The following is a 13388-nucleotide window of genomic DNA, read 5'->3' as shown; positions in this document are numbered from 1 at the left end:
TTTAATTTCTGGGAAATATTATGGACTGATTATTTTCCTTATCCCCTTCACCACCACAATCTGTTCTCTGCTATTGTTATTGGTGTGAGCCCTGGACATCTATTTTCCTATTTTCCATTGCAGTCTGTTCACACTTTGTAATTTTCACAACTTAATCTTTCAGCTTTTTAAAGTTTTAAATCTCATCTCTAATTTCTAAGACCTTCGTCTGCCAATCTGTTATAAACAGCAACCTGTTCCTACATGGATACATTCATTATCTGTACAAGGTTAACCTCGTCTGTAAGATTTCCTCCAAGATGCTTTACTTGGCGTGTTGCTTTGGCGCCTTCTTTTCATGGTAGAGATTTTCCTCAAATGTTGGGTGGCTCTTGGCTCACATTTAGGAGTGGAGTATTTTAAAAGCTAATTGGATGTGAATTAGGCTGGGAGGTGGGAACTTGTCAACCATGGGGTTCACTATTGGGTGATCTGGCTGTGTCATTTTGAGGAACCCCTTGATACTTTTTTTTTTCTTTTCTTTAAACCCCTGAACTGGTCATGTTCACCAGAGAAGTCTTTCTGTTCTGCTACCTTGAAGGGTAAAAACTGGCTGCCAGTATTCTGGTATCCCAGTGGGGGGAAATCTCAGGAATCAGAACAAGTAAACTGCTTTTAGTTGTTTTTTGTTTTTTCATCACTATGCCTGAGTCCAAAGATCACCCTCTCGAGATGATCTCGTTTTTTGCCAGGATGGAGTTCAATTGTCCAACAGTATAGAGGATCTGGGGGTTTAACTGCCTGTGAGACAGACCAACCAATCCTGTTTTAGTCGCTTCCATTTCTGAAGATGCCTGGGCTGCCAATTGCTAACAAGCCTTTGGGGGGCAAGGAGTGTTCTGTGGTATAAGCTCAGATATCTATGCTACAGACAATACTCAGTTTTGTCTGCCTACTCAATCCCCATTTGTTCATTAGCTTTGCAGCTTTCAAAGTTTGCTGTTGTCTCCTCTTCCATTCTTTGTCTTGATGGTTTCTTATGTTGTGCCCCCTCCTTAAGTACTGAGCTTTAGTAGGATTTCCAAAGGGACTAGAAGTGATATATGGTCTATTTTTAGCAGCCTTTATTGTGTGCGGTTGGTGATGGAAGATTTAGAGAACAAAGAAGGACATGTAAATTAAAATACAGGTAGCTCAGTACTCTTAAGATTTTGGCCAATAAAGTTCATAAGTAGTTTGCTCGTTTATTATAGAATTGATCCCTGTTTATTAAGGGGCAGTGTTAGGTAACTGATTTCAATTCTCCCATCAATTTTGTACCCTTGTTAGAGCTACCAGTCCCATTTCATTTCAAGTAGCGTGTGAATTTTCTAGGTCTGCTGTCCTAATTCAAATTTTGATACCTTTTGGTTTACTAGATGCCTGCTGAGAGGTGAGTTAATCTCTTCCCGGGGTTCTGGGTTTCCTCTTATTCCTTTCTTAACGTTTGTATTGTAAGATTCCAAATCTTGTTACCATGTTAACTTCTCATGGGAATGGTAATTGCTTCATTGTTCTTTGTTGGTCACAAGTATTAGAATACAGTGTATGGAACACCTGTCCAGGTGTCATTCATGCTGAGATAAGTTTGAAAGATAGTTTCACTAATAACATGAGGACATAACTAGGCCTTTGCGTTCTGTACTTTAGTCTGCTTTTATTGTTTTACTGCTTGGAAAAGTTTTTTGACGGTATCTTGTACTTTAAAAAAAGGTACTATAGGCTTACTTAGAGCCTTGAGCTATTGGGAATTTAGAAAACCAGGGCTGAACCCACTATCCACCACAATGTTTGTGTTGGTCCTGAAATGTATGAGTTTATTTGGTTTGAGGTCATCTTAACCTCAAATGTCAAAATCTAGATCCATGCATAATAAATACACTGACACGTCTCAGTAAATTTCTTTGGGAGGACTAATAGAGTTTATCAGTGTGCTAACATTTAAGGATGATCCCAAGCTATTATGTGAATTTTTTATTTTTTTTTAGTCTTCACTACTGGCCATATTTATTTAGTTTAGGGAGACTAGCCTGAAAATTCTATGGGTAAAAATGATTCTAGCAAGATGAATATTGAGTTGTGCAAATTGAGTCAGCCTGGCCTGTTTAATTGCTGTCAGTTGCTTATCTGGAAAATTGGGGAAGTGATGATAATCTGGTTTGCATTTCAAAGAGGACTGTAGACCATTTACATCAGAATCATTTAATCAGAATTGTTTGGGGGTGTTTCCTGGGTTTCTCTGTTTGACACACCCCCAAGTGATCTTAGCTACACTAAAGTTTTAAGGTCTGTGGCTTTAAGATAGTTACAGTTAAACATATTGTTTCAGTAAGGATTGTTTTTATTGTAAAGACAACGTGTTTCATAAAACTTTGACCTCAAGCATTTTAATCATGGACTCATGTCTAGCTTGAAAGGAAAAATCATAAAAGACAGCATTGTAATGAGTGTACAAGATGACTGAGCAAATGTACCAAGTGGGGAAAGGGATGTGGTGGGGGTGGCTTATAGGCTGGAAACATGATGAGTTGGTTTTATAATGTTTTAATTCTCTACAGGCAATACACTCCCCTTATTGCCTGCATATTGCTCCCTTTGTCACTGATCTCACTCATCCATTATGGGTTGGTAATCAGCAACTGATCAAAATTGACTTTTGCAGTTGTCTTGAGTTGGGCTAGTTAAAATATTGCCCTGTTGTCCCTACTACCTTTTAGATTCTCAAGTAGGATGTGTAATTCCCGCAGCCTCAGGTACTGGGATCCAAGGGACTATAGTTTAGGAATACAGCAGTGGGGTAACTATTACTTCTTAATTTTCTGCAGTAAGCCCTGTAAAAGATAACTTTGGGGGACAGAAGGGTGCTCTAAGGGCGTAAAAAAAGAACCTTACAAAATGACTATAACTTAAAAACGGTGAAATGCTTTATAGGAATTAGATCCTAAGTAAGAGCAAGGTGTTCCTTGGTATAGCAGCCCAAGTCGGTTATTTTAGTTGTCATAGGAGGAATTGTTTAAAGTCCTTAAAGAAAGTACAGATAAGCATTAGTAGAGGTGCTAATTCATTAAACAGTGATAACAGGTTATTGGATTCTATTTTGAGAAACATCTAAGCCACTTGGTGTTGGGAAGATAGTTTACTTCAAGGGTAGTTGGTATACACTTTTATTTTGTAATTGGACAGGCTATATTCTGTTCATACTTTAGAATTGAAAGCAAGGTTACTTTCCTGGCTTTTCTCTTAAAAGTAAAATACTGGGAGAAACTTAAGAGGTCTGTTAATGCCAGTACATGTGACATTTAACATGTCATGGAAGCTATGCTTTGAAGAAATACTTGAGAAGGAATATATAATTGCCCCCTCCCCCTTTTTTTGTATGGATGGCCTTGGATTACACAGGGCTTAATTACATTTTTAGAAAATAACTTGCCAATCTCAGACTGATAAAGTGGAACCCTTTTAAAAATAAAAATTGAAAGATGGCTCTTTGATTATTAATCACAGTGTAGTTAAGAGATTGGTTAAGGCAATAAAAACTTCGAAATGCTCAGAAATTTGTTGTAAATTGCTTCTGCAATCATTGATATATATAAAGCATGCTACTACTAATCAATTAGTTTTATGTATTAAGACCTATCAGCATGTCTTTTTTTTAAGTACCTGGTTGACTTGATTTTAAACTAACATGATGTTCTCTGTACCATTTAACATTTTTAAGACATTCTCCCCAAGCAAATTCTGTTGGAACCAAGTGTTTCCAGTTCTAGAAGCCTACTTCTAGAGTCTTCATATGAAATTTATAGTGGGCTTTAATGGGATTTTAATTTGCACTAAATTTTCCTTTTCTGAAAGATTATGTTCAAATTATAATGTAGTGCTTTTGTCTCACAATTAAACTCTTACAGCACTCATGCATTTTTTGCACTGTCTTTTTTTTTTTTTTTTTTTTTAAAGCTTTCCCCACTGGAATGAATACCTTGAATAACAGGTCTTGTTTTCTTAGTTGAAAAGGTAAGGCAACTACTATCATGTTTAAAATAAAAATCTTAAATGATGGGATCTTTTGAAAGATAGCTTATGTGTAATTGGTCAAATAGTATTGCAAGTTGAGTCACTGAATTTGGTAGGAGAAAAAAGTAATTTCCAGTTTTCCCCAAAATGTTCATGAGGAAGGATATTAAGAGTAGCAAGATTTAAAAGGGACTGTGCAGTCTTTGGCCTCTCCTGGATTTGCTGTTAAATGTAGTGAGACCACTAAAAGTGCTGGTGGTCATTTACTATTTACGCACTTTTATAAATTTTTCAGAAAATGGCAAATGGAATTAGATGTGTGTAATAGTGACAGCATTAACCAAGGTACTTAGGCTTTCTCTGTAAGCCTAACAATATTGTGTGTCCCCTGAGAACTTGAAGGAATACGGGTCACTCATGGGGCTGGCCTGCCAAGAGAGAGGGTGCAGTTATGGCAGGTCATGGTGTGCTGAGCAGGTCTACTCTATAAACAAAGGGTCTGGAACCAGATTGTGATTTGCCTTTTTGTTCTAAAAATCAGGATGGAATTAAAACAGTTGGTTTTGTTATTCTAGGTTTTGCTATTTTATAATGACATAATACGAACTTTTGAAACAAGTTAAAAATAATCCTTTTCAGATTTATTAAAATGTGTGGGACATTCTATTTAGCAGATTTAAAAAAAAAATTCTAGTTTAATCTAGTCAAGAAATAGGTTATTTCAAGTAAGTAGTTCTGAGGTCCAGCTGTCATTTGCCCTGTGATGGGGAAATAAAATTTAACTTCTCCAGGCATCAGTTTTTCCAACTAAAATATCTCCCTTGGGTATGGACATTGATAAGTTACGTGCAAAGTGTGCTTTGAGGTTAGTAATTTTCAACTTCATTGTGGGGTTGTATACACTTTGAGGGCCCATCCCAGCCTTAAGCACAATGTTCAGGGTTGGAGCCCAGGCCTCTATTATGATCCCTACCTTGTTTCTACAAAAATAAGACCTAGCCATAGAATAAGCTGTAGCATGATTCCTCCAGGATATGGAGGGCACGCACCCCTCACATGAGGGTTTTATGACCTGTTTCAGGGAGAAGGGTGCCTTTTCCACAAACTCCTTCAGCTTAAAATATTCAGTATGCCAAGGTGCCGTATTACGGCACCTAAAATCATGCAAGGGCTTATTTTCGGGGAAAAGGTAGTTGGGGGTTGAAAGCCAGAGCTTCATATTTATTGCAATGACTTGAGGAAATACAGAAATCAGGCATATGAAAAAGGACCAAACGTTAACGCCTGTATGTGCTGGGCAGTGTGAACACGAAGAGCATAGTGTAGCCCAACGTGAGTAACGGGTCCACCATGAGGCGGTGAGGGCCCTTTCTGAAGTTTGCCTGGCCACCTGCAGGGACTCCCTGCTTTCTGTAACTTCCGGGCTTCTCTGGTGGTGAACCTTCTGGAGGGTTGACGTAGAAGTCCTGTGATTTTGGTGAGTAAATTTGGGAAGGTGAGGACAAGACAGTTCTAGATTGCACTGTGATTCCCTTGATACAGGAAATAAGGCCAAATAAGCAGTTTTGTGGGGAAAGAAGGAAGAACATAGTTTTGGGATTTAAAATTTGAGTGTTTGCATGATGCCCAAGTGGGTGTGTCCAGTAGAAAGTTGGGAAATGAAGAGAACCAAGACAGCTCTGCTGACGGCCGTTTGAATGAAGGAATGATTGTGTGATGGAACTCCCCAGGCCTGCACTACCTTCTGCATCCGCACAGCAAGCAGTGTCTTGGTTTGTTGGTCCTTTCCTCTAACTAGTCCAGTGGACTCGGGCAAGTGACAACTTGTGCTTCAGTTTTCTCATCTGTAAAATGGAAACAATTTTAATACCTACCTCACAACTGTGAGGGTTAAATAAGAATCTCTAAAGTATTTAAATAGTTACTGGCACATAATAAGTGCTTAATAACATAATTGTTACTGTTGACTGCCTTTCAATTGAGATAAATTGGGTTTCTAATAAGATCCAATGCCCATCCCACTTAAAACCCATGAAATCTTCCTCAGCTACCACAGCTCGTGGTGATCATTATCTTTCCTGAATTTATTCTCTATCGATGCACCACTGAACTAAATGTTTTAACATTCTTAGGATTTTTATTTGTCTTGCTTCCTCAACTGGAATGTAAACTTCCCTTAGGGATTAGGACCATTTTGTATACTTCTATATACATTCATGAATTTCTCAAACATCCGTTATTCTATTAATGTGGCAACTTAGAATAAATCCTAATGTTTTGGTGGATTTGGAGCTCTACATTTGAAAGCATAAATTAATGAAAAATCTTAAGATTGCCTTAATATTGGGTTGTCAGAAAAGTCATGACACATGTTTGCAATGAAAAACAGAAAAAATAAGTGATGACTTTTCCAACAACCCAATATTTGTTTCTTTCTACTCAGTTATGTTCCTAGATGTAGCATGACTGGGAAACACCCTTTACTAAAGGAGCATTTTGTTTGTTTTTATTTTTACTTCTTCCTGGTAGCTTTCAACAGTTCATAAAAATGCAAGTCATCCTGAAAATTCTTAAGACTACCTAGGAAAACAGGCATTACATGGATTTGCTGCCTGGAAGCAGGTGATAGCCTGTGCTTTAAACATGCTGCAAGGAGAGGGGGCTTGCAAAGGCACATTCTTCATTTTTAGACTTCTGGTCTTGGCATCCTAATATGTACAATTGGGGGCTACATTAGGTATTTTTAAGTTTGATGTTTTCTAGCAATAGGTTTGCTAGTATTCAATGGCAACCAGAATACAAATATATTGTTTTATACATAGTTACAAATTGTAGAAATGTTAGGCAAATTTTATAGAGCTTCAAAAATAATGGCAGCAAAATACATGATAATATCTCTTCTCACAATACTCTTTAAATTCCTTTCTCTACTCCCCAGAAACAATCTATCAACCTGGGAAAAAGCAAAATGTACTGATGTGTCCTGTCTGGCCCATAATAAAGGAGTCAGATAATATACTCTTAACTAAACATGGGCTTTATGGTCATATACCACAGTCAGTACTTGAATCAGTAAAATCTCAGCTTCCTAGCTGCTTGATCTTGGACATGCCATTTAACTTTGCTTTTTTCTTATCTGAAAAGTAAAGATCATATGAACTAACATTTTCATAGCACTTAATGAAATGTCAGCCTGTTCTGTGTGCTTTACATTATGCTTAGTTTTCGCCTCTTCATGTCTTTGTATAATTAAATGACACCCATTCCCCCAAAGCACTTAGTACATTGAATCAGAGTAGATATTCAGTAGATCACCTATTTTTTTCCTGGGTATAAATTACAGAAACTCCAAAGTTTCTAACATTTAAAATCCTTTAAAAAAATATTTTGTGAATGGAAAGGTGATACTGTGCTATCTGTCTATTTAAAAACATACTCGATCATTATCAGAATTAAAATAGTTATCTAGCAGGAAGGAATCACGTTCTCATCTTTTATTTTTCGCCATGGATCACTAAATGATTTTTAAAACCAACTTTAGGCCTCAGGTTCCCGTATACGAAATAGAACTCATGAAACATCATTACAAATGGCAAAGTAAAGTTGCATGCTTTGGTTATTAGAAACCTTAGTGATTTGAAGTTAACAGATGCAGTGTATCACTAAAAAAAAAAAAGGGCTGTTACGATGGCAAGATAGGAAGACAGGATCTATGATGTATTAGAGAAATGATAACAGCTTCCCAATTTTTTATCCTTACTCAAGGAAATGCCTAATATAAAACACAATGGTTTGGATTTTCATTTCAAATGGAAGAATAAGAAGTGAATGTGTAGCTCTGGACTGGACTCATGTTCAGATTCTTATATTTCTAAGGAAATTTTAAGGTCAAGATCATTTCTGAGTAAGGAAGCAGTAATATAAGGGATTTAACCAATGCCATTAATGCTATCATCTTTCAGTAATAGTTAACACTTAAATAACATTTACTGTGTGGTAGATGTAACAAAATTCCATGTGGTGTTATCATTAGCTCCATTTTACAGATGAGGAAATGGGCACAGGTTAACTAGCTTGTCCAAAGTCACGTAGATGGTACGTGGCAGAGCAGAGAGTTGAACCTTGGCAGTGTGATTCCAGGGTTTGTGCTCTTAATGAAAAGGGGGGCTGAGGAAATGGTGGAGCAGTGGAAAAAAAACACACCAGGTTATACAAAATGGAAGAGGTACAAAAGTCAAGGGACACTAAAGGGACAAGGAAATAATTCCAACTGCCTCTTCCTCCAGTCCTACCTACCACTAGAGAATGCTTTCATAATTGTTGGTTGTAGAACTCTGTAATTACATATAAAAATTTATTGGGACCTGTTGGGAATGGGAAGAAGGGTCAGGTTGGTATTACATTTGTACTTAGAAGAATGATGATGATTGAAAGGAGAATTGCCATGGAGATGATTATAATCTTTTTGAAATGTTTCCACCATATCCTCTTAAGAATCTTTCTTGTTTTGGAATCTTTGGCCTGAAATAAAAATAAACATAGGTTTAATGTTTTCGTTTCTGGGTTAATGGGCACACTCCAATATTTATTAGAGCTCTCTAAAAGAACAGATTTCGTTTGGGTTTGACTCTCAATAGAGCTGAACAGCTTTTATAAAATGATGCACCAAGAATCCAGGTGTCTGCCTTACTTTGTTCAGCTGTACTTTTATTAGCTTTATTAACTTTGTGACCTTGAACAAGTTACTAATGCTTTGAGCCTCAGTTTCCTCATCTTTACTTCATGATTTTACTTAAATGCCACTGTCCCTTACAGCCCTATTTAAGTTTGCAACCCTCATATCTACATCCCAGAAGCCCTATTTCCCTTCAATACATTATTTTTCTCCAAAGTACTTATCAAACATTATGTAAATTTTCTTTATTCTTTGTTGAGAATGTAAGTTCTAGGAAGGCAGGGATTTTTGTCTGTTTCATTCACTGTTACATTCACAACAGTGCACAATATAGGACTGGTGTTCAATTAATGTTTGTTGAATTAATGAGTAAATACATTTATAAAATGGGAATAATGGTATCTGTCATATAGTAGCCCAGATAGGATTAACTGATAATGAATATAGTACATCTAGTTCACTGTATAAGAATAAATTATGCCATCATTATAATTAATATTTTTGGTGAAAGATGGCTTTTGTTAAGTACTTTATGATACAAAAACATTTCATATCATAACCTAATTACAAACCTAAATAAAACAGCTCACTTTTATTAACATGCACAAAATTATTGACAGAACTCAAGCAGCAGTGGGAAGAAATGAAACAAGGCCACACAAAATTGTAAAATTATTTTTATTTTTTTTCTGTGAGAAGCTTTGTTGTTTCCATTTGGCCCACTCTATTTTGTTTTTTAAATCCATATGGCTGCTTCTCATATCGCCATGATACAAATAAAATGCTAGGTGCTTATGTGGACTTCTGCTGTCTGCCACTTGGATAAGAAGTAAAAATGCAACATGTTTATTTGTGCATCAGATCAGCTTCTTTACTCTCAGTATATACAATGACTTTCCAAGAGCAAAGTCAAGGTACATGATTACAGTGAATACTATAAATAGCAGATGTCCCATTATGCTACTCAGATGGCCTCACAACTCTAATGTATGACAAGCTATGGGAGTATGGGAGCCCCAGGTTTATATAACCAAGATGCTGTTGGTTATTCCCAAGGATCTTGCACATGGAAGCTAGTGACTAGGTCAGCATTCCAGGATGTTGTATTTTATTGAATGCTTTAAATGCAGGTACTATATGACACACATTATATGTATTTTTGCATCATAATATGCAATACTCAAAATAATCTTGGGTGAGTATTATTCCTATTTTACAGTGTTGAAGAAAATGAGGCTCATAGGTTTTAAGTTTTAAGGTTACACAGCTAGTAAGTGGTGGTGCTGGAATTTAAATCTAGAATTGCGTGACGATACTGCCTTGTGTAGGAACATTTAGTTAAGGTACAAGCGGACTTGACCTTCTTAGATTATTTGCTTTCTCTTTTATTAATGTAATACACATATATAGTTAGGAAAGTCAGAATTCTATAAGGCTTATGAGGAAAAACAGCCTTCTCCCGCCCTACTTCTTCCCACCCTGGTCCTATTTTTAGAGGTAATCACTCTCAGCTCTTTTTGTCTGTTTTGCTCAGTTGCTTTATCCCTATTGCTTGGAACAGTGGTTCTCAACTAGGGGCGATTTTGCCCTCCAGGGGACATTTGGCAATGCCTGGAGACATTTTGATTGTTGTGACTGGAGGAGGTGCCACTGGCATCTAATGTGCAGAAGCCAGAGATGCTGTCAAACATCCCACAATGCACAGGACAGTCTCCCTACCTCCACCCCACCCCCTAACAAAACAAATAAGTACCCAATCCAAAATGTGCCAAGGCTGAGAAACCCTGACCTAGAACAGTGCCTGACACATAGTGGGTGCTCAATAAATATTGGTTGAATGTACCTCATTTAGCTGTTTATTTTCCCCTGGTGTTTGTTTTCTTTTGCATTACTAGAAAGCATACATATATATTTCTTGAGTTTTCTGTTTCCAACTATGGAAAAGAGGCTATAACTCTTACCATATCCCCAAACCTTCCTTCCCCAAACACACACCTTTCCTTTCTTTCCTATCTTCTCTTTTTGTTTAACTAACACATTGTAAATATTCGCTGAGCCATGGAGTATATTCAGGTTGCAGATTTTCACTGAGTCTATCTGCTTTTATTATGATGGTCACTCTGGCCTCAACTGCACCTGGTGTCTAAGTTAAAGACATCTTTGGTCTACTGTCTTTAGATAATAGAATTTATTATCCTTTATCAGGGATAAGGAGAGGAAGCAATGTGGCTGTGAAGAGTAGGGAAGCGGCTACAGGTAACATGTTCCTTTTAAAGACTTTATACCTACTCTCTTCTTTCTAGGCCTTACTGCATTGCATGTCTTCTTTTAGATGTACCATGTGTCTCCAATTTCTGATCCTTTCCAAGGTCCTATGGCCTGGATCAGTTTGCATCTTACTGTCTTCTCCTGCTTACAAGCTTATTTTCAAGCTTATACTGCTCTATCTGGGACTAATAATTACTGATAATCCATTTTCTAGCTTCCCAAATTGTTGACAGTTCTTACGTGTTGTCTTTTTCTCTTGTTTTTTATCCTAGTGGTTTATACATTGAAATCCCTAATTATTGTTTTATATATCATTTTATTAGAGTTTTGAGAGGATATCAAGATAAATGTATATTTTTATTCTGCCAAGTTAGAATCCATGACCCATACTTATCTGTACACTGGCTGACAGAAAGCTTATTGGTCTCTTTTTGTTAAAAACCAAATCTGCTTTTTAAGAACATTCAGTAGAGTCTTTTAGGAAAAGACAGGGAGAAAACTAATATAGCTAGGCAAAAATAGAAGGTTTAGTGAGAATGATTATGTGCTGTGTGAATATAATGTGAGAAAAACTGTAAAATACTTCAAATTTCATCATTTATTGAGCTGCTTCTACTCAACTGGCTTCAAAGAGGAAGTCATTTTTTTCTCCATGTAATCATGAAAATACAATGTATACATAAAAATGGGATTTGTTTGGAAAGTAAGGCAGTAAATAAGTTTTCTTAAAAAAAATTTTTTTTTTTTGCTATAATTTTACGGGATTTAGATGTCACTTTTCCCATAAGAAACACACACATATAATCTAATAAAAAAATAATGGGTCTGGTGATATGGTGGATTATGTAACCCCATAATCCTGGCACTATTATTAATCAGAAATGTTACATAAAATATAAGAAGCAAATATTTAAGTGCATAGTTGAACTTGAAAGAAATTAAGAGCAAGGCCAGGTGCAGGAACCTAGGAAAGCAGTGAGAAGTTGCACTGATGGTGCAGCTCCTCTGGATTTGGGAGGGTGATGACGCTGGCCTTTGTCACCCAGGGTTTAGGATTTCAGTGCTCACAGGGACAGCAGGAGAACCTGTGGGCTCACAGGAAGAGAGTGATGGGACTGTATGGAATTTCCATCCTTCCTGTTAACTGGGCTTGAAGCTTTGGAGTCTTCCTTGACTCGCTCACCACACATCCAATCTGTCAGCAACTCCAATTTGTTCTATCTTCAAAATATATCCACAATCCAACTACTTCTCGACATTTATACTGCAGTCAATATTCATTTAGTGTTACCAATGCTGGTACCACTTTCTTTGCTCTTTATTTCTTGCTGAAACTCAAAATTTTCATCTGAGGTCATTTTTAATCTACTGATAGACTTCCTTTAGAATTTCCTTTAGTGCAGATGTGATAAAGTGAAGACCTGAGTTCCCCTTCCATAATGTAGCGTTATCGCTAGCAAGAGACGCTCCAATCACAGACCACATTTCTCAGGCCCCTCACCCACCCCATATGTGCCCCTCTCCACCCCTTGCATGTACAAAAAGCTATAAGACTAATTCTTACCAACAGATTGCGAGTAGAAGTGATGGGTGTCACTTTGGGGCTGAAATGGCTATAAGCACGTATGTTTCCTCTATTCCCTGTTTAACCAACTGCCACCTGAAACTGAAAGACTCTCAGGCCCAAGGCAATGGCAGCGTCACAAAAAAGAAAAAGCTTAGGTTCCTGGGTTACCATGTGGAAGTCTGCCCATGGAAAAACCTGCCTTAGATGGTTATACACCCGAGAAAATCCTCTATTGAATTTAAAACACTGAAAACTTGAGGTATGTTGTTACAGCTAGTGTTTCTCTAATATTGAAATTGGTAGTAGGATGAGATATTGTTATTACAAAACTCTAAAACATGTGGCATTGGCCTAACCATCAAGTGTAGGCTGTGAAGAAACTGATACTAAAGGCTGGAAAGATAAAGCCTATGCTCTGGAGGGTAAAATATTTGCTAAAACTATCACCCGTGATAACTTCGAAAGCAGACAAAGCACCTACTGAGCCTGTCACTTTAGAAGAAAAGCTTGGAAACAGAATGGTAGTAGTGTGAGTCCTTGTTCCTGGCTGCATTTAGCCAGGCAACAATTGATTGGTTTGCAAGAGACATGAAAAGGAATAGAGAGGATGCAGAAATGTGGAACACTAAAAGGTTAGAACGCTGATGGCTTTTTTGCCCAAACAAGATGAAATAAGATTGAAAAGGTCTTTTAATGACAAATGGCCATAAGCTACTGCCTTTCTTCAATAACAAAAAACCCCCAAACCTATTAAAAAATGAACCAAGGACCTGAATAGATTTTCTCCAAAGAATAATATACAAATGGTTAATAAGCACATGAAAAAATGCTCAACATCATTTAGTCGTT

General features: G+C 37.1%; 2 protein-coding genes across 6 annotated transcripts in view; one reads left to right on the top strand and one right to left on the bottom strand.

The window, feature by feature from the left end:
* Positions 1–3931, top strand: part of HNRNPD (heterogeneous nuclear ribonucleoprotein D) — a 23662-nt gene extending 19731 nt beyond the window's left edge. For all 5 annotated transcript variants that reach the window (XR_002125133.1, XM_019652177.1, XM_019652174.1 and 2 more), the window contains one exon: positions 1–3931. This exon is cut by the window's left edge and continues 2508 nt beyond it. The gene's annotated coding sequence lies outside the window, so the exon portion shown is untranslated.
* A 1316-nt stretch (positions 3932–5247) lies between these two features.
* Positions 5248–13388, bottom strand: part of LOC109387929 (vesicle-associated membrane protein 711-like) — a 33181-nt gene continuing 25040 nt past the window's right edge. Inside the window, exons 6-7 of the mRNA XM_019652165.1 lie at positions 8439–8550; positions 5248–5873 (exon numbers count right to left, since the gene is read on the bottom strand). Coding sequence (XP_019507710.1) covers positions 5824–5873; positions 8439–8550 — 162 coding nt within the window. The 3' untranslated portion in view covers positions 5248–5823. The remainder of the gene's footprint in view (positions 5874–8438; positions 8551–13388) is intronic.

Source organism: Hipposideros armiger, unplaced genomic scaffold (assembly GCF_001890085.2).
Source record: "Hipposideros armiger isolate ML-2016 unplaced genomic scaffold, ASM189008v1 scaffold_175, whole genome shotgun sequence".
In the NCBI taxonomy this organism is placed as follows: Eukaryota; Metazoa; Chordata; class Mammalia; order Chiroptera; family Hipposideridae; genus Hipposideros; species Hipposideros armiger.
This window is presented reverse-complemented; position numbering and strand designations above follow the sequence as displayed.